The sequence below is a fragment of the Symphalangus syndactylus genome, chromosome 1 (assembly GCF_028878055.3).
Source record: "Symphalangus syndactylus isolate Jambi chromosome 1, NHGRI_mSymSyn1-v2.1_pri, whole genome shotgun sequence".
Classification (NCBI taxonomy): domain Eukaryota; kingdom Metazoa; phylum Chordata; class Mammalia; order Primates; family Hylobatidae; genus Symphalangus; species Symphalangus syndactylus.
This window is the reverse complement of record NC_072423.2, coordinates 103,349,263-103,376,443: the sequence shown is the minus strand read 5'-3', so window position 1 is coordinate 103,376,443 and position 27,181 is coordinate 103,349,263. Positions and strand designations below refer to the sequence as shown.

Here is a 27,181-nt window from a genome sequence, read left to right as displayed (position 1 = left end):
AAAGATCTCCCCAGTTACGTATGCAGAACTAAACAAGCATAGTAGATAGAACACCACTGGGGGAAAAACAAGAGTACTTTTTTTTTAGATGTGTTCAAAATACCTTTGAGCATCACAATTGTATACTTGAATGTAAGATCAGTTTATTTTTTATCTATATCAAAAATTGGATGAAGTACTGTTTTTAAAATAATTTACTCACACAGGAGATTCAGGTAAAGGACCTCCTTCATCTTCAAGCCATTTAACTGGTGGTTTCACAAGAACGCTCTGCACTAAAATACATGGATATATTAATGCTTCTTGAAAATCTCTGCACAATCTATTAATATCAAAGTTTCTAACTTTTGATTTTGGATGGTATAGTTTACTGCGCATTAAAAGGAATGTAAGAAAAAACTCCTTTATTTGAAACAAAATCAAGTTCTTGGTACTATTTTGGCCTTACTTTAGAGGCGAGTTCAGATAAAGAAAAGCTTTAATAAGATCTCAGTTTTTCACATTCTATCTACTCAAAAGTCACTAGCATGGCCACTTAAAAAAATGCATTTCATGGTAGCTACCAGGGGCTGGGAGGATGTTGGTCACAGGCTACAAAATTTCAGTTAGATAGGAGGGAACAAGTTCAAGAGATTATACAACACGGAGGCCGAGTGCGGTGGCTCATGCCTGTAATCCCAGCACTTTGGGAGGCCGAGGAGGGCAGATCACCTGAGGTCAGGAGTTCGAGACCAGGCTGGCCAACATGGTGAAATCCCGTCTCTACTAAAAATACAAAAATTAGCCAGGCATGGTGGCGGGTGCCTGTAGTGCCAGCTACTCAGGAGGCTGAGGCAGGAGAATTGCTTGAACCTGGGAGGTGGAGGTTGCAGTGAGCTGAGATTGCACCACTGTACTCTAGCCTGGGCGACAGAGTGAGACTCCATCACAAAAAAAAACAAAAAACAAAAAACAAAAAACAATTATACAACATAGTGACTAGTTAGTAACAATTTATTGTATCCTTGAAAATTGTCAAGAGTAGATTTTATGTTCCCACCACACACAAAAAATGATAAATATGTGAAAAAAATGCATCAGTTAATTAGCTCAATTTAGCTATTCCACACATATTTCAAAACATATTGTACATGATAATTATATACAATTTTTATTTGTCAATTTTTAAAAAGGAAAAAAGTTTATTCTAAAAAAATAGCAAAGATTAAACCCCTAATAAATCTCCCAAAACACATTAGTATTTTCTAGCAAACCTATAAATAGTATAGCTAAAATCATAAAGACAAAGTAAAAAATCAAAGAGATGTTAGCTAATAAAAAAAATACAAAAAGTACCCTTAAATTGTAAGGATTTTGACTTAAGTATAGGCTCAAAATAAAAACTTTAAATAAAAATCGTATCTAAGAAATACATATAGTTTAGGCCGGGCTGAGTAGCTCAGCCTGTAATCCCAGCACTTTGGGAGGCTGAGGTGGGCGGATGGCTTGAGCCCAGGAGTTCTAGACCAGCTTGGTCAACATGGTGAAACTACATCTCTACCAAAAAACAAAAAAAATTGCTGGGCATAGTGGTGTGTGCCTGAAGTTCCAGGTACTCGGGAGGCTGACGTAGGGGAATCGCTTCAACTCAGCAGGCGGAGGCTGCAGTGAGCCGAAATAGCACCACTGCACTCCAGCCTGGGCGACAGAGATCATGTCTCGAAGTAAAAAAATAAAAAGAAAAGAAGAAAAAAAACAGATATGGTTTAAATATATAGTGTTCATTATTCATTTTGCTTATTTCTATTTTTGATTCAGTGGGGTTGCAGGGAGGCCAAGGTGAAAGAAGCCTGGTGTGTGTTAGATGCTACTTACCCAAATATCTCTTCATGCTGTTTTCAAAGTCACTTGACACCTCATTTACGAGACTTTCAAGAAGTTTTTCTCTTTCTTTCCCTTCCTTTAAAGACTCAGGTATCAGCCTTAACATGTGATCCAGCCATTCCTGCTGAATAGGTACTATAGGACTACTTTCTACACATTGCTTCATATAAATATAGTTGAACTGAGAACATAAGAAAAAATTAAATGTTCTGCAGGGTTGTATCATTTCAGTGTAACTCCTGAACTCTCTCTTCCTAAGACAACATTTTTTCAGATTAAAAATATTCTGAAAAATAAAATTTTCAGAATAAAAACCATTTAATCCAAAAGTACATTCTACAAAGAAACCATTTTATCTTTTTCTTTATTTATGATGAATTCTTAGTATATTCTTAGTATAGTCTTCAATTTCTCAAGGCAAAACAAAGATTCTTTACCTAACTTATTATTCCTTATTATCTAACTTATTATTATAATATATCCTCCAGTTCAACAAATATTCAGACATTGTTCTAAATGCTGAGTATATAGTAGCTGAACAAAACAGACAAAGCCCATGCTTTTTTGAGATTATATTCCAGTACAATAGTAGTATAATACAATTTCATAAATTCTCCCATAAGAATGAATAGTCTGACTAAAAATAGACAGGAATGAATGAAAAGACACTTGATCTTAGTAAAGACATTTTAATATCATGAAAATTTCAGTTTTCCCAAAATTGATTTAACACAATACCAATAAAAATATCTACATACATTTTTATAGAATTAGATAAGTTGATCCTAAAGTTCATGTGGAAAAATTAACATGCAAGAATAGCCAAGAAAACCCTGAGAAAGAAAATCTGCAATGGAGGGCTAGCCCTAGGAGACATTAGAACATACCAGGAAGCCTGGTGTAGCACAGGTGTATGAATAGACAGACCAGTAGAAAACAACAGAAAGTCCAAAAATACACCAGTATATCAGAAAATTTAGCATATGATAAACATGGCATCTCAAATCACTGGGAAAAATATAAAGGTTTTAATAACTATTTCTGGAACAACTGGTTAGCCATTTGGAAAAAGATAAAATAATTTATACCTTCCACCATACATAAGAATAAACTCCAGAATTTAACTTAAACAATGAAACTATACAAGAATCAGGAAGAAAAACATAGATGAAGTCTTTTATAACTAGTATAGGAAAAACCTTCCTAGCTATGATTCAAATACTAGATACAAAAAAGGAAACAAGTGATTAATTTTTACTACATAAAAACATAAATGTTTGCATAACAAAAACAATTTAAAATGTCAAAAGGCAATTGACAATCTGGCAGAAAATATTTGCAACATACATCTCAGACAAAGTGTAAAGAATGCTTTAAAGTTTAGGGGATGGGTGAATCTTAAGGACATTATGCTAAGTGAAATAAGCCAATCACGGGAGCCAAGATGGCCGAATAGGAACAGCTCCGGTCTCCAGCTCCCAGCCCCAGCGACACAGAAGACGGGTGATTTCTGCATTTCTGCTTGAGGTACCGGTTTCATCTCACTAGGGAGTGCCTAACAGTGGGTTCAGGACAGTCGGTGAAGCGCACTGTGCGCGAGCCGAAGCAGGGCGAGGCATTGCCTCACTTGGGAAGCACAAGGGGTCAGGGAGTTCCCTTTCCTAGTCAAAGAAAGGGGAAACAGACGGCACCTGGAATATCGGGTCAGTCCCGTCCTAATACTGCGCTTTTCCAACGGGCCTGGAAAACGGCACACTAGGAGATTGTGTCCCGCACCTGGCTCGGAGGGTCCTATGCCCACAGAGTCTTGCTGATTGCTAGCACAGCAGTCTGAGATCACGCTGCAAGGCGGCAACGAGGCTGGGGGAGGGGCGCCCGCCATTGCCCAGGCTTGCTTAGGTAAACAAAGCAGCCAGGAAGCTCGAACTGGGTGGAGCCCACCACAGCTCAAGGAGGCCTGCCTGCCTCTGTAGGCTCCACCTCTGGGGGCAGGGCACAGACAACCAAAAACTCAGCGAGAACCTCCACAGCCTTAAATGTCCCTGTCTGACTGACAGCTTTGAAGAGAGTAGTGGTTCTCCCAGCATGCAGCTGGAGATGTGAGAACGGACAGACTGCCTCCTAAAGTGGGTCCCTCACCCCTGAGCAGCCTAACTGGGAGGCACCCCCCCAGTAGGGACAGACTGACACCTCATTCAACCGGGTACTCCTCTGAGACAAAACTTTCAGAGGAACTATCAGACAGCTGAATTTGTGGTCTCACGAAAATCCGCTGTTCTGCAGCCACCGCTGCTGACACCCAGCCAAACAGGGTCTGGAGTGGACCTCTAGTAAACTCCAACAGACCTGCAGCTGAGGGTCTTGTCTGGTAGAAGGAAAATTAACAAACAGAAAGGACATCCACACCAAAAACCCATCTGTACATCACCATCATCGAAGACAAAAAGTAGACAAAACCACAAAGATGGGGAAAAAACAGACCAAAAAAACTGGAAACTCTAAAAAACAGAGCACCTCTCCTCCTCCGAAGGAACGCAGTTCCTCACCAGCAACGGAACAAAGCTGGATGGAGGATGACTTTGATGAGTTGAGAGAAGAAGGCTTCAGACGATCAAACTACTCTGTGCTACGAGAGGAAATTCAAAACAATAGCAAAGAAGTTAAAAACTTTGAAAAAAAATTAGAAGAATGGATAACTAGAATAACCAATGGAGAGAAGGGCTTAAAGGAGATGATGGAGCTGAAAGCCAAGTTTCGAGAACTATGCGAAGAATGCAGAAGCCTCAGTAGCAGATGCGATCAACTGGAAGAAAGGGTATCGCTGATAGAAGATGAAATGAATGAAATGAAGCGAGAAGGGAAGTTTAGAGAAAAAAGAATAAAAAGAAATGAACAAAGCCTCCAAGAAATTTGGGACTATGTGAAAAGACCAAACCTACGTCTGATTGGTGTACCTGAAAATGATGGGGAGAATGGAACCAAGTTGGAAAACACTCTGCAAGATATTATCCAGGAGAACTTCCCCAATCTAGCAAGGCAGGCCAGCATTCAGATTCAGGAAATACAGAGAACGCCACAAAGATACTCCTCGAGAAGGGCAACTCCAAGACACATAATTGTCAGATTCACCAAAGTTGAAATGAAGGAAAAAATGTTAAGGGCAGCCAGACAGAAAGGTCGGGTTACCCACAAAGGGAAGCCCATCAGACTAACAGCTGATCTCTCAGCAGAAACTCTACAAGCCAGAAGAGAGTGGGGGCCGATATTCAACATTCTTAAAGAAAAGAATTTCCAACCCAGAATTTCCTATCCCGCCAAACTAAGCTTCATAAGTGAAGGAGAAATAAAATACTTTACAGACAAGCAAACGCTGAGTGATTTTGTCACCACCAGGCCTGCCCTAAAAGAGCTCCTGAAGGAAGCACTAAACATGGAAAGGAACAACCGGTACCAGCCACTGCAAAAACATGCCAAATTGTAAAGACCATCGAGGCTAGGAAGAAACTATAGCAACTAACGAGCAAAATAAACAACTAACATCATAATGACAGGATCAGATTCACACATAACAATATTCACGTTAAATGTAAATGGGCTAAATGCTCCAATCAAAAGACACAGACTGGCAAACTGGATAAGGAGTCAGGGCCCATCAGTGTGCTGTATTCAGGAAACCCATCTCACGTGCAGAGACACACATAGACTCAAAATAAAGGGATGGAGGAAGATCTATCAAGCAACTGGAAAACAAAAAAAGCAGGGGTTGCAATCCTAGTCTCTGATAAAATAGACTTTAAACCAACAAAGATCAAAAGAGACAAAGAAGGCCATTATATAATGGTAAAGGGATCAATTCAACAAGAAGAGCTAACTATCCTAAATATATATGCACCCAACACAGGAGCACCCAGATTCATAAAGCAAGTCCTCAGTGACCTACAAAGGGACTTAAACTCCCACACAATAATAATGGGAGATTTTAACACCCCACTGTCAGCATTAGACAGATCAACGAGACAGAAAGTTAACAAGGATATCCAGGAATTGAACTCAGCTCTACATAAAGTGGACCTAATAGACATCTACAGAACTCTCCACCCCAATCAACAGAATATACATTTTTTTCAGCACCACACCACACCTATTCCAAAATTGACCACATAGTTGGAAGTAAAGCTCTTCTCAGCAAATGTAAAAGAACAGAGATTATAACAAACTGTCTCTCAGACCACAGTGGAATCAAACTAGAACTCAGGATTAAGAAACTCAGTCAAAACCGCTCAACTACATGGAAACTGAAAAACCTGCTCCTGAATGACTATTGGATACATAATGAAATGAAGGCAGAAATAAAGATGTTCTTTGAAACCAACGAGAACAAAGACACAACATACCAGAATCTCTGGGACACGTTCAAAGCAGTGTGTAGAGGGAAATTTATAGCACTAAATGCCCACAAGAGAAAGCAGGAAAGATCCAAAATTGACACCCTAACATCACAATTAAAAGAACTAGAAAAGCAAGAGCAAACACATTCAAAAGCTAGCAGAAGGCTAGAAATAACTAAAATCAGAGCAGAGCTGAAGGAAATAGAGACACAAAAAACCCTTCAAAAAATTAATGAATCCAGGAGCTGGTTTTTTGAAAAGATCAACAAAATTGATGGACCGCTAGCAAGACTAATAAAGAAGAAAAGAGAGAAGAATCAAATAGATGCAATAAAAAACGAAAAAGGGGATATCACCACCGATCCCACAGAAATACAAACTACCATCAGAGAATACTACAAACACCTCTATGCAAATAAACTAGAAAATCTAGAAGAAATGGATAAATTCCTGGACAAATACACCCTCCCAAGACTAAACCAGGAAGAAGTTGAATCTCTGAATAGACCAATAACAGGTTCTGAAATTGTGGCAATAATCAATAGCTTACCAACCAAAAAGAGTCCAGGACCTGATGGATTCACAGCTGAATTCTACCAGAGGTACAAGGAGGAACTGGTACCATTCCTTCTGAAACTATTCCAATCGATAGAAAAAGAGGGAATCCTCCCTAACACATTTTACAAAGCCAGCATCGTCCTGATACCAAAACCTGGCAGAGACATAACCAAAAAAGAGAATTTCAGACCAATATCCTTGATGAACATTGATGCAAAAATCCTCAATAAAATACTGGCAAACCGAATCCAGCAGCACATCAAAAAGCTTATCCACCATGATCAAGTGGGCTTCATCCCTGGGATGCAAGGCTGGTTCAACATACGCAAATCAATAAATGTAATCCAGCATATAAACAGAACCAAAGACAAAAACCACATGATTATCTCAATAGATGCAGAAAAGGCCTTTGACAAAATTCAACAACCCTTCATGCTAAAAACTCTCAATAAATTAGGTATTGATGGGACGTATCTCAAAATAATAAGAGCTATCTACAACAAACCCACAGCCAATATCATACTGAATGGGCAAAAACTGGAAGCATTCCCTCTGAAAACTGGCACAAGACAGGGATGCCCTCTCTCACCGCTCCTATTCAACATAGTGCTGGAAGTTCTGGCCAGAGCAATCAGGCAGGAGAAGGAAATAAAGGGTATTCAATTAGGAAAAGAGGAAGTCAAATTGTCCCTGTTTGCAGATGACATGATTGTATATCTAGAAAACCCCATTGTCTCAGCCCAAAATCACCTTAAGCTGATTAGCAACTTCAGCAAAGTCTCAGGATACAAAATTAATGTACAAAAATCACAAGCATTCTTGTACACCAATAACAGACAAACAGAGGGCCAAATCATGAGTGAACTCCCATTCACAATTGCTTCAAAGAGAATAAAATACCTAGGAATCCAACTTACAAGGGATGTGAAGGACCTCTTCAAGGAGAACTACAAACCACTGCTCAATGAAATAAAAGAGGATACAAACAAATGGAAGAACATTCCATGCTCATGGGTTGGAAGAATCAATATCATGAAAATGGCCATACCGCCCAAGGTAATTTATAGATTCAATGCCATCCCCATCAAGCTACCAATGACTTTCTTCACAGAATTGGAAAAAACTACTTTAAAGTTCATATGGAACCAAAAAAGAGCCCGCATCGCCAAGTCAATCCTAAGCCAAAAGAACAAAGCTGGAGGCATCACGCTACCTGACTTTAAACTATACTACAAGGCTACAGTAACCAAAACAGCATGGTACTGGTACCACAACAGAGACATAGATCAATGGAACAGAACAGAGCCCTCAGAAATGATGCCGCATAGCTACAACTATCTGATCTTTGACAAACCTGACAAAAACAAGAAATGGGGAAAGGATTCCCTATTTAATAAATGGTGCTGGGAAAACTGGCTAGCCATATGTAGAAAGCTGCAACTGGATCCCTTCCTTACACCTTATACAAAAATTAATTCAAGATGGATTAAAGACTTATATGTTAGACCTAAAACCATTAAAATCCTACAAGAAAACCTAGGCAATACCATTCAGGACATAGGCGTGGGCAAGGACTTCATGTCTAAAACACCAAAAGCAATGGCAACAAAAGCCAAAATCGACAAATGGGATCTCATTAAACTAAAGAGCTTCTGCACAGCAAAAGAAACTATCATCAGAGTGAACAGGCAACCTACACAATGGGAGAAAATTTTTGCAACCTACTCATCTGACAAAGGGCTAATATCCAGAATCTACAATGAACTCAAACAAATTTACAAGAAAAAAACAAACAACCCCATCAAAAAGTGGGCAGAGGACATGAACAGACACTTCTCAAAAGAAGACATTTATGCAGCCAAAAAACACATGAAGAAATGCTCCTCATCACTGGCCATCAGAGAAATGCAAATCAAAACCACAGTGAGATACCATCTCACACCAGTTAGAATGGCCATCATTAAAAAATCAGGAAACAACAGGTGCTGGAGAGGATGTGGAGAAATAGGAACACTTTTACACTGTTGGTGGGACTGTAAACTAGTTCAACCATTGTGGAAGTCAGTGTGGCGATTCCTCAGGGATCTAGAACTAGAAATACCATTTGACCCAGCCATCCCATTACTGGGTATATACCCAAAGGACTATAAATCATGCTGCTATAAAGACACATGCACACGTATGTTTATTGCGGCACTATTCACAATAGCAAAGAGTTGGAACCAACCCAAATGTCCAACAACGATAGACTGGATTAAGAAAATGTGGCACATATACACCATGGAATACTATGCAGCCATAAAAAATGATGAGTTCGTGTCCTTTGTAGGGACATGGATGAAACTGGAAAACATCATTCTCAGTAAACTATCGCAAGGACAAAAAACCAAACACCGCATGTTCTCACTCATAGGTGGGAATTGAACAATGAGAACTCATGGACACAGGAAGGGGAACATCACGCTCTGGGGACTGTTGTGGGGTAGGGGGAGGGGGGAGGGACAGCATTAGGAGATACACCTAATGCTAAATGACGAGTTAATGGGTGCAGGAAATCAACATGGCACATGGATACATATGTAACAAACCTGCACATTGTGCACATGTACCCTAAAACCCTAAAGTATAATAAAAAAAAAAAAAAAAAAAATAAAAAAATAAAAAAAAAGAAATAAGCCAATCACAAGAAAACAAGTATTGCATTATTCCACTTATATAAAGTAAATAGAGCAGTTAAATTTATAGAAACAGAAAACAAAATAGTAGTTGCCAGGGGCTACAGGGAAGAGGAAGTGAGGAGTTGTTATTTAATAAGTATAGAGTTTCAGTTTTGAAGATGAAAATGTTCTGGAGATTCCCTGCACAAGAATGTGAAAATACTACTAAACGGTGCTTGTTTTGGCAGCACATATACTAAAATTGGAATGATACAGAGAAGATCAGCATGGCCCCAGTGCAAGGATGCACACAAATTCGTAAAGCATTTCATATTTTTGAAACAATAGATGCTGGCGAGGCTGTGGAGAAATAGGAACGCTTTTACGCTGTTGGTGGGAATGTAAATTAGTTCAACCATTGTGGAAGACAGTGTGGCAATTCTCCAAGTATCTAGAACCAGAAATACCTTTTGACCCAGCAATCCATTACTGGGAATACACCCAAAGAAATATAAATCATTCTACTATAAAGACACGTGCACACATGTTTATTGCAGCACTACTTAACAATAGCAAAGTCATGGAACCAACCCAAATGCCCATCAATGATAGAATGGATAAAGAAAATGTGGTACATGGCCAGGTATGGTGGCTCACACCTGTAATCCCAACACTTTGGGAGGCCGAGGCGGGTGGATCATGAAGTCAGGAGTTCAAGACCAGCCTGGCCAGGATGGTGAAACCTCGTCTCTACTAAAAATACAAAAAAATTAGCCAGGCGTGGTGGTGGGCACCTGTAATTCCAGCTACTTGGGAGGCTGAGGCAGAGAATTGCTTGAACCCAGGAAGCAGAGATTGCAGTGAGCTGAGATCATGCCACTGCACTCCAGCCTGGCAACAGAGCGAGACTTCATCTCAAAAAAAAAAAAAAAATTGTGGTACATATACACCACGGAATACTACATAGGCATAAAAAGGAATGACATCATGTCCTTTGCAGGAACATAGATGAAGCTGGAAGCCATCATCCTCAGCAAACTAACGCAGGAATGGAAAACCAAACACCGCATGTTCTCACTCATAAGTGGGAGGTGAACAATGAGAACATGTGGACACAGGGAGGGGAACAACACAAACCAAAGCCCATTGGGGGATGGAGGGCAAGGAGAGGGAAACTAGAGAATGGGTCAATAGGTGAAGCAAACCACCATGGCACACGTATACCTATGTAACAAACCTGCACGTTCTGCACATGAATCCCGGAACGTAAAGTAAAATTTTAAAAATTATAATAAAAAAAGAAAATACTACTAAACTGTACCCTTAAAAATGGTTAAGATGGTTTTATGTTATGTGTATTTTATCAAAATTTGTAAACATTTAGGGGGAAACAACAGCAAAACTACAACAGAAAAATGGGCAGAAGATATAAACTAACATTTCACAATAAAAATATAATTAAAATGGCACTTAAACCATATTTTAAATGTATAATCTTACTCATAATTACAGAAAGCAAATTTAAACTACCCTGAGATACCATCTGTCACATATCAGATTGACAAAAAAATTTTTTAAATATGACTCCCACATTCTTTTGTGAAACTATGGGGAAGCAAACACTCATAAATTGCTAGCACATTTTGGAGAGAAATTTTGCAATATCTATCTAATAAGACTACATATTGAAGTCCCACTTAGAGAAATTAAAACAATACCTCCAGCAGTATGAAACCATACATATACAAAGTATTCATTGCAGCAAAACACTGGAAACATTTAAGAGTGGCTGATGCATACATTCGTGTTCTGTGCAGCAATAGTGAAAAATGAGAAAGATCTCTAAAAATTGATATGGAGCGATTTCTAGGATACATTATTAAGTCAAAAACAAAATGCGGCCGGGCATAGTGGCTCACTGCTGTAATCCCAGCACTTTGGGAGGCTGAGGCGGGCGGATCACCTGAGATCAGGAGTTTGAAACCAGCCTGGCCAACGTGGTGAAACCCCGTCTCTACTAAAAATACAAAAATTAGTTGGGCATGGTGGCGGACACCTGTAATCCCAGCTACTTGGGAGGCTGAGGCAGGAGAATCGCTTGAACCCGGGAGGCAGAGGTTGCAGTGAGCCGAGATTGTGCCACTGCACTCCAGCCTGGGTGACAGAGTAAGACTCTGTCTCAAAAAAAAAAAAAAGAAAAATAAATAAACAAACAAAAAAAAGCAAAATGCAAGAGAATCTACAGTATGACACATTTTGTATAAGATAAAAGGAAATAAGAAAACATACCTGTTCATTTGTAAAAAAAAATTAAACACAGGAAGGATAAATAAAAAATTAATGAGATTGGTTATATGAAAGAGTAGCTTTGAACAGCTAGAAAGTATGGGGGCATGGGAACAGGGTAGAAGGGATGGGAGATGCTTCTCTGAGGTGTACTTTTGGTATAGTTCTGATTTTAAACCTTACTGTTGTTTTACCTGCTCAAAGTATAAGTAAAAAATATCAACATGAATGAGGGAGAAAAGAAACTCCAAATGAAAACAAGCAAACCAATGAACCTACCTGAATTTCAAGTTATTAATAATTACCTAGCTGAAAATGTATTAATAATTACCTACTACTGAAAAGGAGTGTAGAACTAACCAATACTGAACACAATATTTTAACCATATATCCTTATGCTAAGTACAAAAGACTATAGGTGAATATTAAACTATTGTGAGGTTTGTTTTTCACAGTAGTATGAGTTAGCAATTTTGAAATTATTTATGTATACTCCAGGATTTAACAAAATAAGTAAATCTTGTGGCTAATGGATGAAAGCCAGATTCCTCACTATCAGAGAAGGGAGCTATGCATAGAGAAAGGGGGACAGGCTAGAATAAACCCTGGGGTGTTACTGGAATAGGAGGTATCAGTATGAATCCATGGGTTTTGAGACAGAGAGAGAGAGAAATAATTATTTTCTAGATCTTCTGCTGAGAAAGCCAGGAAGCAATGACACTCAGTATCAAGGAGCACATTTAACACACATATCATGGTTTTTAAATACCATTCTCCACTAAAAGGAGCCAAAAATCCCTGGAGAAATGACTGATTACAGGGCTAGAATAGAAAAAGTATATATAGCATGATCCTGGAACATCTTATTATGCCAGAAAGTAAGGATGTGCTCAAAGAATGATGGGATATGTAAAAAAAGACGAAAGAGTCAACTTTAAGGGCTCCCACTGGCCAAATGTGGAACAACTGAACTTCAAAATTACTAATAAAGCCAGGCCTTGCGGCTCATGCCTGTAATCCCAGCTACTCAGGAGGCTGGGGTGGGAGGATGGCTTGAGCCCAGGAGTTCAAGGCTGCAGTGAGCCATGATCACAACACTGCTCTCCAGCCTGGGCGACAGAGCAAAACCCCATCTCTAAAAAAAAATTATTATTAATAATAATACATTACAACTTAATGGTTAAAATAAAAATCTATAGTCCACACTGATCTAAATGAACGAATAAGTGAAGAAAATATTAAAAGTTCTTTCCTACAGAATTCCAACAAAAAATGTAAAAGAAATGATAGAAAAATTACTATTTGGCAACAACCATAGTAATCATTGTTACAGGCAAAGATGTTAACATTATGGGAACAGATAAAGCATACAGGGGAATTCTTTGTACTCTTTTTTGCAACTTTTCCATATGTCTAAAATTACTTTGAAATAAAAAGATTTTTTAAACGTGTAGCCTAGATGGACATTTTTTCTTTTGTCTCTTACTTTTATTTTTTTTCAATTAGTTGCTCACTCCAAAATTCTTACAGAAAGACATTTTCTATGTCCACTCCATTAATGTACTGCTTAGTCTTTTTTTTTTTTTTTTTTTTTTTTTCAGATGGAGTCTCCCTCTGTCGCCCAGGCTGGAGTGCAATGGCACTATCTCGGCTCACTGCAACCTCCACCTCCTGGGTTCAAGTGATGTTCCTGCCTCAGCCTCCTGAGTAGCTAGGATTACAGGCATGGGCCACCATGCCCGGCTAATTTTTTTCTTTTTAGTAGAAACGGGGTTTCACCATGTTGGTCAGGCTGGTCTCGAGCTCCTGACCTCGTGATCCATCCAATTCAGCCTCCCAAAGTGCTGGAATTATAGGCATGAGCCACCATGCCCAGCCCATGTACTACTTAATCTTAAAAGTCTTGTGTGATAGTCCCCAATCCCTCACTATATCAATGGGCTGACCTCTGTCTAGCAATGAACTTGGTCCTCTCCCTACTCCAGGTCTTCCCTCCTCTCTAGATAATCTTAATAATAGGTGTCTCCAATTACCCTGCAAAATCAGACCAAAGCCTAAGAATCATCCTTGGTTCCTCTTTTTCTCACTGCCCACATGCACCCTATCTGCAAGTCCTGTCGCATTTACATCCAAAATATATCCTGAGTCTAACAATTTCTCTCTAGCTCTATTGCTATCACTCCAGTCTAAACTATTCTCTCTCACCTAGATTGTTATCTTGTACAACTACCTGGTTCTTCCTTTATACTTTTGCCGTAGCCACAATCCATCTTCTAAACAATCTAAGTGGGCTTTTTCATATAATTGTCAAAGTGACTTTTTATCATTAAAAGTAAATCAAGTTATGTTATCCGCATGGGTAGAATCCTCCAATGACTTCCAATTGCCACTCTGAGTAAAATCCAAGCACCTTACCATAGCCTACAAGGCCCTCATATCTGGCTCCTGACTCCCTTTTCAAGTTTATTTTATACTTTCCCATGAGCTCAATCAGCAGCTGGCCTTCTTTCAGTTCCTGGAATATACCCGGTTGTTTTCTCCTTCAGGTAACTTAAACTTAGCTGTTCCCTCTGTTGGGAAATTCTCAACCCCAGGTCTTTCCATGGCTGCCTCCTTTCTACCATTCAGGTCTCCATAAATGTCACCACCTCAGGGATGCCTTCTCTAACCACCTGCCTAATATGGCCCCACTCCCTCACCAGTCACTATCTACCATATTACCCTGTATTTCCTTCATAGTACTTATCACAATTTTATTAAATGAAATAGAAAAATTTTGTTTATTTTATTATTATATGTCTTCCTCATTAAAGTATAAGCTTCATAAGGGTTTATATGTCCATCTTGTCCATCAATCTGCAGCATCTAGCACAGGATCAAGTACACATAGATATTTGTTAAGAATCTCATGAATAAATAAATTATACAGACAAAGATGATATTTTCTCAATACCCCAAACCTATAGCAGTTCTAGAAAGCAGGTCAGAGTCAAGCACTGAAATATTAGATAGAAAACTAAGCTTGAATAAAATTATTATATGACTATATAGTGAAAGGAAATTTATTGAATGTGGTTTTTGTTGCGGAAAAAAAGAAAAAATGAAATTTAAATTCATTATTCTAATTATGTATCTATAACTTATACCTTTCTAAAACCATTTCATCTCCTAAAATAAAAATATGTTTGACCCTTAGAATTAAAGTATATAATCTTCCTTAGCAGAACACTAGCTAAGTCAAGTGACGTACTTCCAAAATTTTTCTTGAAAACTTCCTGGCCCAGCACGGTGGCTCATGCCTGTAATCCCAGCACTTTGGGAGGTTGAAGCAGGTGGATCCCTTTCAGCTCAGGAGTGAGAGACCAGTCTGGGCAACATGGGGAAACCCCATCTCTATAATAAATAAATAAATAAAAATTATCCGAGCGTGGTGCCTCGCACCTGTAGTCCCAGCTCCTCGGGAGGCTGAGGCTAAGAGGTCCCTTGAGCCTGGGAAGCAGATGTTGCGTAAGCCAAGATCACTCCCCTGCACACCAGCCTGGGTGACAGAGTGAGAAAATGTCTCAAAAAACAGAAAAAATTTTAAAAAAAACTTTCTATATTATGCCCTCACTGTAGTCTCTTCACACTTCTATTATAACAGCTGTTATATTTTACTGAACATGTGTTTTTATATTTATTCATTCATCAATCATTCGTTAAGTAACTATTTTTGGTGCTCGATATCACAGTACTTGATTAAGAAGCAATTCTTGGCCGGGCACAGTGGCTCACACCTGTAATCCCAGCACTTTGGGAAGCTGAAGCAGGTGGATCACTTAAGGTCAGGAGTTTGAGACCAGCCTGGCCAACATGGTGAAACCCTGTCTCTACTAAAAATACAAAAAATTAGCCAGGCATGGTGGCATGTGCCTATAATCCAAGCTATTTGGGAGCCTGAGGCACAAAAATTGCTTGAAGCCGGGAGGTGGAGGTTGCAGTGAGCTTAGATTGCCCAACTGGATTCCAGCCTGGGTGACAGAGCAAGACTACTCTGTCCCAATTAAAAAAAAAAAAGAAAAGAAAGAAAAGCTGCTGTTGGCTGCTGTGGTCAAGACAAGAGATGAAGCTCTGATCTAAGCCTAGGACAAGAAAATGACTGTTTTGAGGACTATATAGAGCTCTTGGGAACTAAGTATATGGGAGGGAGGTAGTTGGGGAGGGGGAAAAAGAAGTTCAGATTCACATATTTTAAGCATGAGTAACCAGATAGATGGTGATAACAACTAGAATAGAAAATGTGCAACAGGAATCTTATGGAGGAAGCTTGTGGTCTCATTTTTTTGACACTTTGAATCTGAGGTATTTGTACAAAAAAGTCTCTGGGAGTCATCAATATATGAAAGGTAGTTGAAATCAGAAAAGGAGGGAATCATCCACGGAGATTCAAGGAAAGAGAAGAGTGGCTACAGCCAGTCAAGAAAGAGGAACCCATGGAGATGACAGAGAAATAATACAGAACCAGATGAATAAATATAAAGGAATGTTAGAAAGGAAATAAATGGTCAGTGGTGTCAAAAGTCAATTGAAATTGTCACTGTTTTTTATTTCAGCCATTCTAATAGGTATGTAGTGAAAACAAATTAAGGTTTTAATTTGTATTACCATAATGGCTAATGATGTTGAACATCTTTCGCGTGCTTATTTGCCATCCATATATCCTCTATGCTACAATGTCTGTTCATATCTTTCTTTTTTGGGAGGAGGGGGTTTAAACTGCACTTTATTTGTTACCATAACATTCTTTTTTAACTGATCAACCGTAAGCATGCAAAAAGTTCTCATCTGAATGAAACTGCTTCCACAGCCTGTTGTATAGAAATGGGTAAATTATAAAGGTGATTCAATTTGGAGTTCTCTCCTTTTTTATAGCACTTCTAAGCTATGTGTGCGACACATACCACAGAGGTAGAAAGGATCATCTTTAATAAATTGTCTTCTTAATTGCAGAGAATTTCTGAAAATAAAACTGACAAAATGCTAAACCAAGCCTTTGATGTGTCCCAAAGGACCACAGATCCATCGACTCCTATTTGAAGAATTAATCCCCTGGAGTGTTCTAGCCTTTGAAGGGCACTTGATAACAAGATCCACCAAGGCTCTGAACAACTGCACTAAGAAGCCTTCTAACCGCTCTCATTTGCCGATTCTTTGGGCCATCCAGTCCTGCTGGCAGAGAGGGCAGCGATTGTTCTGTTTCACCCACAGGGACATGCAGCAGTTGCGGAAGGAATGATTACATTCTCCCAAGACCACAACACAGTCCTCTTGTTGTTTTCAGCTTGACATCTGAGACAGGCATCCATCACCTGGACTCTGCAGATGGAGCACGTATCGCACTCCATGTCCCAGCTCCACATGGCCACCACGTTCCACTTCTTGAGCTAGAACATCTTGTCGCCTCCGGACTTGGAGCCTGCGCTCCTGGAGTGAGAGGTCAGGGCGTAGGGTTCCTTGCCGTCTTCCACGTCGGCCATGGTAGCGCCGCAGAGCCGATGGTCGACGCTGGGTTGGGGAAAGCTGGAGGCTATGGCGGCTCTGTGGGGCCGCCCGACGGGCTACAGCGTTACCTTATCTTTCTTTTCCCCATTTTCATTTCCTTTCTTTTTTGAGACGGAGTTTCGCTCTTGTCACCCATACTGGAGTGCAGTGGCTCAATCTCGGCTCACTGCAACCTCTGCCTCTGGAGTTCAAGCGATCTCCTGCCTCAGCCTGCCTAGTAGCTGGGATTACAGGTGTGTGCCACCACACTCAGCTAATTTTGTATTTTTAGTAGCGACGGTTTCACCATATTGGCCAGGCTAGTCTCGAACCACCCGCCTTGGCCTCCCAAAGTGCCTGGATTACAGGCGTGAGCCACTGCGCCTGACGGTTTTTACCCATTTTCTTTTCCTTTTTATTTTTATTATTTTATTTATTTATTTATTTTGAGACGGAGTCTTGCTCTGTCGCCCAGGCTGGAGTGCAGTGGCGTGATCTCGGCTCACTGCAAGCTCCGCCTCCCGGGTTCACGCCATTCTCTTGCCTCAGCCTCCTGAGTAGCTGGGACTACAGACGCCCACCACCAAGCCCAACTAATTTTTTGTATTTTAGTAGAGACGGGGTTTCACCGTGTTAGCCAGGATGGTCTGGATCTCCTGACCTCATGATCCGCTCGCCTCGGCTTCCCAAAGCGCTGGGATTACAGGCGTGAGCCACAGTGCCCGGCCCGTTTTTACCCATTTTCTAATCAGATATTTTGCTTTCATACTGTTGAGTTTAAAGAGTTATTTATATATTCTAGATATAAGTCCTTTGTTGGATAGCCGATTTGTGAATATTTTCTCCCAGTGTGTAGCTTGTTTTTTCATCCTCCTAACAGGGTCTTTCACTGAGCAATAGCTTTTAATTTTGATGAAGTCTAATTTACTGAGTTTTTAAAAATTTTCTGCGGGAGGCTGAGGCAGGAGAATTGCTTGATCTGGGGAGGCGGAGGTTGCAGTGAGCCGAGATTGCGCCATTGCGCTCCAGCCTGGGCGACAAGGTGAGACTCCGTCTCAAAAAAAAAAAAAAAAAAAATTCTGGATTGTGCTTTGGAGGACATACCTAAGAACTTTTTGCCTAGGCTAGATTTTTCTAAAAGTTTTATAGTTTATGTTTCTCCTATGCCTTTTTCTAAATTTTTTTAAAAAATTTATTTCGTTTTATTATGCTCAAAATATTTTATTTATGTATTTATTTTTATTATTGTACTTTAAGTTTTAGGGTACATGTGCACAATGTGCAGGTTTGTTACATATGTATCCATGTGCCATGTTGGTGTGCTGCACCCATTATCTCGTCATTTAGCATTAGGTGTATCTCCTAATGCTATCCCTCCCCCCTCCCCCCACCCCACAACAGTCCCCGGAGTGTGATGTTCCCCTTCTTGTGTCCATGTGTTCTCATTGTTCAATTCCCACCTATGAGTGAGAACATGGGGTGTTTGGTTTTTTTTATAGTTTTATGTTTTACATTTACACCTATGATCAATTTTTAGTTAATTTTTGTACAAGGTAGGAGGTTTAGGCTGAGGTTTTTTTATTTTATGGATATCCAATTGCTTTCTCCCATTCGTTGAAAAGACTATTCTTCCTCCACTGAATGATTTTCGCAACTTAGTCAAAAATCAGGGGGATGGTGGCATGCTCTTGTAGTCCCAGCTACTCAGGAAGCTGAGGCAGGAGGATCACTTGAGCCCAGGAGCTCAAGACCAGCCTGGGCAGCAAAGAGAGATCCCTGTCTCTAAAAAAAAAGAAAAAGTAAAAAATCAGCTGGCTATACTTGTGTGAGTCTATTTCTGGGTCATCTATTCTGTTCCACTGATCAAAGTTTTTTTAAAAAGACAGGTAGAGGCCGGGCACGGTGGCTCCGCCTGTAATCCCAGCACTTTAGGAGGCTAAGGTGGGTGGATCACCTGAGGTCAGGAGTTCAAGACCAGCCTGGCCAACATGGTGAAACCCTGTCTCTACTAAAAAGTACAAAAATTAGCTCGGCGTGGTGGCAGGCGCCTGTAATCTTAGCTACTCAGGAGGCTGAGGCAGGAGAATCGCTTGAACCCAGAGACAGAGGTAGCAGTGAGCCAAGATCACACCACTGCACTCCAGCCTAGCTGACAGAGGGAGACTCTGTCTCAAAAAAAAGACAGGTGGAGGTCCAAGAGAGAGAAGTATAGAAAAAATATCTTTTGGCTAGGCGAGATGCCTCACGCCTGTAATCCCATCACTTTGGGAGGTTGAGATGGGTTTATTACCTGAGGTCAGGAGCTCAAGGCCAGCCTGGCCAACATGGTGAAACCCCATCTCTACTAAAATACAAAATTTTAGGCGGGCGTGGTGGCACATGGATTACAGAATCCCAGCTACTCAGGAGGCTGAGGCAGGAGAATCACTGGAACTTGGGAGATGGAGGTTGCAGTGAGCCAGGATCACGCCACTGCACTCCAGCCTGGGCAACACAGTGAGACTCCATTTCAAAAAATAAATAAATAAATAAATAAAAGAAAAAATATCCTTTGAATTTGGCAGTTAGTAGTTACTGGTGACATTCATGATGAAGTGATGGAATTCCTAGAAGCCATATTGCCAAGAGCAGTGGGCTCACGAATGAATGACTGTATGCTTGGCTAGGAACAATGAGGATACTAAACACATACACACAAATATTAAATACATTTGGCAATTTGTACATTGAATATTTATTAATGTTTTGGGATTGTTGTGTATCAGTAATTATACCTAGTAAAAAGAAAGATCCACATCCAAATTATCCAGAAACGTTGGGTGGCCAGGTAAGGAGGAAGAAGAGCATTTTAAAAACCAAAACCAACACAAGGAAAAGCTAAAAAGAGTTTCTTCCAAATATCCTGAATTCGTAGAGGCTGAATTCACATCTTCAGCCTCTATCCTCCAAAGTGAATTTTAAGGGACTTGAGAAGCTTATACCCCATCTGAAAACATGCTGCATGATTTCCTCTTTCATGTCTCCAGCTCCATACGTTTCTGTTATCCTTTGCTAGTAAAGAAATTTTAGATGTTTTTGTCTTTCCACCAATCATATCATAAGTCCCCTGTTGTCACTCATGCAGTGTCTTTTTTTAATCTCTAGCACCTAGCATGTGGCTAGTACATAACAGATTCTCAATACATATTTGCTGAGTGGCTACTATATCATTATATCAATATTAGAATACTCAATTATTACCCTAATGAAAAAGAGAGATGGATTTCCTTTATAACTGCCACTTTGAGTTTTTTTCAGTTGCTTGGAATAAAAATGAAAATATTTACATAATTAATCTGCAAATAGTGAATGCCAACAAAAATGTAGTTCTTAAAACCCATATTGGCCGGGCACAGTGGCTCAAACCTGTATTTCCAGCAATTTGAGAGGCCAAGGTGGGAGGATCACTTGAGTCCAGGAGTTCAAGACCAGCCTGGGCAATATAGTGAGATCTCATTTCTACAAATAATTTTAAAAATTATCCAAGCATGGTGACATGTGATTGCAGTCCCAGGTACTCAGGAGGCTGAGGTGGGAGGACTGCTTGAGCCCGGGTGGTGGGGCTGCAGTGACCTGAGATTGCACCACTGCCCTCCAGCCTTGGTGACAGAGCAAGACCCTGTTTAAAACAAAAAAAACAAAAAAATCTATATTGCCATATTGTTGTTCATGACATGTTTGCTCCCTTGGGAAGAGAAAATAAAAACCTCAGTTTCTAAATTTATTTATTTTCTAGAATGGGACTTAGCAGGTGGTCTTAGAAGAAACTACTTTGCAATAATTTCTTTGAACATTTTCAAACAAGAAATATAAAAACTTGAACTCACTCCTTTTTTTTTCATTTCACTGGTCATCTGTCAAAAACAAACAAACAGGATATAATTAAATCAAGGAGAACATTTTAAAATTAATTTAAGTTGTTTAAAAATTAAATATATAGTTTAAATATATCTATTATTCCTTTTAAAAACATCAGTTATATTGAGATTGTCTTAACTACAAATTAAAATGATATAAGGATAAACTTTTTAATGAGAAAACATAAACTTACAGTTTGAGGATAATCAGGTGGTGGTAATAGAGGTGTTCTTTTATCCAGTGTTCTGTCTAAATTTCTTTTGGCTCCATCAATTCTGAAATTTATAGTTAGAAATATGACTCTCTTGATAACATTAGCATAAGTTACTAAAACATTACAATTTAAGCATTTTTCCAACTATACTAAGAGATATTCAAGAGTTATCTTGCTGAATTTTTTATGAGAAGCAAATCCCAATAGACATTATCAATGAGACCTTAATTTTTAAATAATGCATATATATGTAACAGGGTGAAACTAAAAATCAAAATCAAATTTTTTCAAGTATAACTTACTGACCATTTAAAAATTAATCCCAATGAATAGTGGGCACTTATATGTATTATCTCTGTTCAAATGTCTGCCAGTCTGTCAGAGAAGCCTCCCTGTACCCCCATATTAAGTAGCACATCCTTCGCTATCCATCCTTTTTATCCTCACTTATCTTGCTTCAAAGCACTTACCATCGTTTGACATAGAATATTTTGTAAACTGTTTTAGTCACTGTGGTTATCCTCAGTGCCTAGAACAGCACCTGGCACATAGTAGCTGTTCAAGAAACAGTTTACTTTCAAAACTGTTTATAGATTTTTTTGCATCCATAAGATATAATTTTCTCTTTAAATTAAGTTGTATAATCCTATTGTATAATCCCTTAATCTGTCAATAAATATTTATTGAATGCCTATATTATGTAAATCACAATACTAGATCCTATTAAAATATAACAACAAATCTCAAGGACTGATGAACTAATTAAGTGAGAAGAAAAAAAAAAGTGCCATATAGGTATCCTGTGGTTCAGAGAGGTGACAAGTTCACTTTCATCTGTGAAGGCCACATACACGTTACCATTAGCAATGAGCTTTAAATGAAAAAGAGGATTTCAGGTGGAGACATAGTTTTCCTGGGATCTAAAAAAACAAAGACCCCAAGAAACAGGAAGGCAAGGAAAAGATCAAAGGGGGAAAAAGGAAGCAGGGGTCGTTCAATCCACCCAAAGGTGACAGTGTCAAGTGGAGATAAGTCTGGAGAAGTGGATTGAAATATCCAGCTAAAGGCCTCAAAAACAAGCTTTTTAATCCAATAGACAATGGGGAGTAATCGAGAGGTTTTGAACATGGAAACATATTTAGGAAGACAAATCTAATAGTCTATAAGGCTAGATATACTAGAAGAGATGGCCAAAGAAAAAAGCATACAAGGGAAATTAAAAGAGAATTCAGAAAAAATTGAAGGGTGTCAAGCAAGTATGACAGGAATGAGGAAAAACAACAATTGAATGAGCAAAGGAGATACCACCAGGTAGCTAAGAGGAGAACCAAAAAAAAAAAAAAAAAAAGAAGAAGAAAAAAAAATCTGAAGGAAAGGGTGTCCACTGGAGCCATAAAACCATAGACTGGTAAGTAGCATAAAGACAAGGACCATGTCTATTTTGCTCACTGCTCTCCCCACACCACTTAAATAGTATCCATCAAGATGCAGGAGCTCAATAAGCATCTGTTGAATGAATGATCAGAATAGCATATTTGGAAATGATCTTGCATATCTAGTTTGGTACCTTACCTAATAGATGAATCCTCTCAGCAATATCAAGCTGTACCCATGGTACTCCAGGGGCACAGCTTGAGAGAACCATGAGAGTACTGTGAGATGGGTGGGGATGTTGGAAGAGAGGTGGCAGTCATCACTTTATTTTTTAAATTTTTGTGGGTACATAGTAGGTGTATGTATTTATGGATTACATGAGATATTTTGATATAGGCATGCTATGCATAATAATCATATCAAGGTAAATAGGGTATCCATCACCTCAAGCATTTTTCCTTTGGGTTTCAAACAATTCAATTATACTCTTTTAGTTATTTTAAAATGTACAATTAAATTATTTTTATTATAGTTACCCTGTCATGCTAGCAAATACTATGTTTTACTCTTTTTTTTTTTTTTTTTGAGACAGAGTCTCGCTCTGTCCCCCAGGCTGGAGCACAGTGGCATGATCTCAACTCACCAAAACCTCTGCCACCCAGTTCAAGCAATTCTCCTGCCTCAGCCTCCCAAGCAGCTGGGATTATAGGCTCAGGCTACCAGGCCCAGCTAACTTTTTGTATTTTAGTAGAGATGGGGTTTCACCATTTTGGCCAGGCTGGTCTCAAACTCCTGACCTCAAGTGATCCAACTGCTTCGGCCTCCCAAAGTGCTGGGATTACAGGTGTGAGCCACTGTGCCCGGCCCTTTTTCTTTTTTTGTACCCATTAACTGTCCCCAATTCCCTCCTCTCATCTCCCCCTCTACCCTTCACAGCCTCTGGTAACCATCCTTCTACAAACTATTTCCATGAATTCAAAGAGTTTAATTTTTAGCACCCACAGATAAGTGAATGACTTTAATTTTTAGTGCCCACAGATAAGTGAAAACATGCAATGTTTGTCTTTCTGTGCCTGCCTTATTTCACTTAACATAATGACCATCCATGTTGTTGCAAATGATAGGTTCTCATTCTTTTTTGTGGCTGAATGGTACTCCATTATGTATATGTACCACATTTTCTTTATCCATTCATCTGGGTTTTTTGTTTTTGTTTTGTTTTCTTTTTTTTTAAGTAAGTTTATTACAGAAGTAAAGAAACAAAAGAATGGCTACTCCATAGACAGAACAGCCCATTCATCTGTTTATGGACACTGAGGTTGCTTCCAAATCTTTTTTTTTTTTTTTTTTTTTTTTGAGACGGAGTCTGGCTCTGTCGCCAGGCTGGAGTGTGGTGGCGTGATCTCAGCTCACTGCAACCTCCGACTCCCTGGTTCAAGCTATTCTGCCTCAGCCTCCCAAGTAGCTGGGACTACAGGTGTGTGCCACCACACCCAGCTAATTTTTGTATTTTTAGTAGAGACGGGGTTTCATCATGTTGGCCAGGATGGTCTCGATTTCCTGACCTCGTGATCTGTCTGCCTCGACCGCCCAAAGTGCTGGGATTACAGGCGTGAGCACCGCACCTGGCCTCTTTTTTTTTTTTTTTGTTTTGAGACAGAGTCTCACTCTGTCACCCAGGTTGGGGTGTGGGTGGTGCGATCTCAGCTCACTGCAACCTCTGCCTCCCAGATTCAAGTGATTCTCCTGCCTTACCCTCCTGAGTAGCTGGGATTACAGGCACCCACCACCACACCCAGCTAATTTTTGTATTTTTAGTAGAGACAGGGTTTCACCATGTTGGCCAGGCTGGTCTCGAACTCCTGACCTCAGGTGATCTGCCCGTGTATGCTATTTTCATGTCTTCTTTTGAGAAATGTCTATTTAGATCTTTTGCCTATTTTTTAATCAGATTATTAGTTTTCTTTTCCTATAGAGTTTGTATTAGGCCATTCTTGCATTGCTATAAATAACTAAGACAGGTGTGGGACTCATGCCTGTAATTCCAGTCCTTTGGGAGGCCATGGCAGGAGGACTGCTTGAGCCCAGGAGTTTGAAACTAGACTGGGCAACACAGTGAGACTTTGTTTCCAAAAAACAAATACAAAGGAAATTTTTAAAAAAGAGAGAAATATCTGAGACTGGGTAATTTACAAAGAAAAGAAGTTTAATTGGCTCCTAGTTCTGCAGGCTGCACAGGAAGCATAGCAGCATCTGCTGTTGGGGAGGCCTCAGGAAGCTTATAATCATGGTGGAAGGTGAAGGAAGAGCAGGCATGTCACATGGTGAAAGCAGGAGCAAGAGCAGGGGTGGGTGGCACACTTTGAAGCAACCAGATCTCATGAGAACTCACTATCATGAGGACAGCATCAAGGGGATGGTGCTTAACCATTTATGAGAAATCTACCCACATGATCCGATCACCTCCCACCAGGCCCCACCTCCAATACTGGGGAATACAATTCTACATGAGATTTCAGTGGGGTCACATATCCAAACTATATTAGAGTTGTTAGAGCTCTTTATATATTATGGCTATTAATTCCTTGTCAGATGGGTAGTTTGCAAATATTTTTTCCCATTCTATGGGTTGTCTCATCATGTCATTATTTCCTTTGCTGTGAGGAAGCTTTTTAATTTGATATGATCCCATTTGTTTATTTTTGCTTTGGCTGCCTGTACTCGTGGGGTATTACTCAAGAAATCTTTGCCCACTCCAGTATTCTGGAGAGTTTCACCCAGTGTGTTCTTGTAGTAGTTTCATAGTCTTAGATTTAAGTCTTTCTTATCTATTTTTTTTTTTTTTTTGAGACAGAGTTTCGCTCTTGTTGCCCAGGCTGGAGGGCAATGGCGCAATCTCGGCTCACCGCAACCTCCGCCTCCCGGGTTCAAGCGATTACCTGCCTCAGCCTCTTGAGTAGCTGGGATTACAGGCATGCACCACCATGCCTGGTTAATTTTGTATTTTTAGTAGAGACAGGGTTTCTCCATGTTGGTCAGGCTGGTCTCGAACTCCCGACCTCAGATGATCCACCCGCGTTGGCCTCCCAAAGTGCTGGGATTACAGGCGTGAGCCACTGCACCCGGCCTAGGATTGTTTTTTCTATATCTGTGAAGAATGTCATTGGTATTTTGATAGAGATTGCATTGAATCTGTAGATATTTGGGGGGTAGTGCAGACACTTTTTTAACAATATTAACTCTGCTGGGCTGGGCGCGGTGGCTCCTGCCTATAATCCCAGCACTTTGGGAGGCCGAGGCAGGAAGATTACCCAAGGTCAGGAGTTTGAGACCAGCCTGACCAACATAGAGAAACCCCATCTCTACTAAAAATACAGAATTAGCCGGGCGTGGTGGCACATGCCTGTAATCCCGGTTACTTGGGGGGCTGAGGCAGGAGAATCGCTTCAACCTGGGAGGCAGAGGTTGCGGTGAGCTGAGATCATGCCATTGCACTCCAGCCTGGGCAACAAGAGCTAAACTCTGTCTCAAAAAAAAAAAAATTAATTCTGCCAATAAATGAACATGGAATATCTTTCCATTATTTTCTGGGCTTTTCAATTTCTTTTTATTTATTTATTTATTTTTTGAGACGGAGTTTTGCTCTTTGTTGCCCAGGCTGGAGTGCAGTGGCATGATCTTCACTCACTGTAACCTCTGCCATCTGGGTTCTAAGCAATTCTCCTGTCTTAGCCTCCCGAGTAGCTGGGATTACAGGTGCCCACCACCATACCAGCTAATTTTTGTATTTTTAGTAGAGATGAGGTTTCACCATGTTGGCCAGGCTGGTCTCAAACTCCTGACCACAGGTGATCCACCTGCCTCAGCCTCCCACAGTGCTGGGATTACAGGCGTGAGCCATCGCGCCTGGCCGATGAATGACCCTTTTAATGCGTTGTTGAATTTGTTTTGCTAGTATTTTGTTGAGGATTTTTGTATCAATATTCATCTGTGATATTGGCCTGCAGTTTCCTTTTTTTGATGTATCTTTGTCTGGTTTTGGTATCAGGGTACTACTGGCCTCAAAAAATGAGTTTGGAAGTATTCCCTCCTCCTCTATTTTTCCGACTAGTTTAAGTAGCATTGGTATTAGTTCCTCTTTAAATGTTTAATAGAATTCAGCAGTGAAGCCATCAGGGCCTGAGCTTTTTTTGCTGGAAGACGTTTTATTATGGCTTCAATATCATTACTTGTTATTGGTCTGTTCAGGTTTTGGATTTTTTCATGGTTCAATCTTTGTAGGTTGTATGTGTCTACAAATTTATCCATTTCTTCTAGATATTCCAATTTATTGGCATACACTTGCTCATCATAGCCACTAATGATCCTTTGAATTTCTGCAGTATCAATTGTAATGTCTTCTTTTTCATCTCTGATTTTATTTA

General features: G+C 39.9%; 1 protein-coding gene, 1 non-coding gene and 1 pseudogene across 2 annotated transcripts in view; 1 reads left to right on the top strand and 2 right to left on the bottom strand.

Annotated features, from left to right (window-relative positions):
- The window catches only part of DNAH12 (dynein axonemal heavy chain 12), a 278,772-nt gene that overhangs the window by 219,692 nt on the left and 31,899 nt on the right, over window positions 1-27,181 (bottom strand). Inside the window, exons 4-7 of the mRNA XM_055273198.2 lie at window positions 21,363-21,444; window positions 21,139-21,165; window positions 1,855-2,044; window positions 203-275 (exon numbers count right to left, since the gene is read on the bottom strand). Of these exons, the coding sequence (XP_055129173.2) occupies window positions 203-275; window positions 1,855-2,044; window positions 21,139-21,165; window positions 21,363-21,444 (372 nt within the window). The remainder of the gene's footprint in view (window positions 1-202; window positions 276-1,854; window positions 2,045-21,138; window positions 21,166-21,362; window positions 21,445-27,181) is intronic.
- On the top strand, window positions 9,699-9,804 carry LOC129461191 (U6 spliceosomal RNA). Its single transcript, XR_008650415.1, has one exon. It is a non-coding gene; the product is annotated as a U6 spliceosomal RNA (small nuclear RNA).
- LOC134732165 (RING-box protein 2-like) lies at window positions 16,383-17,837 on the bottom strand (annotated as a pseudogene).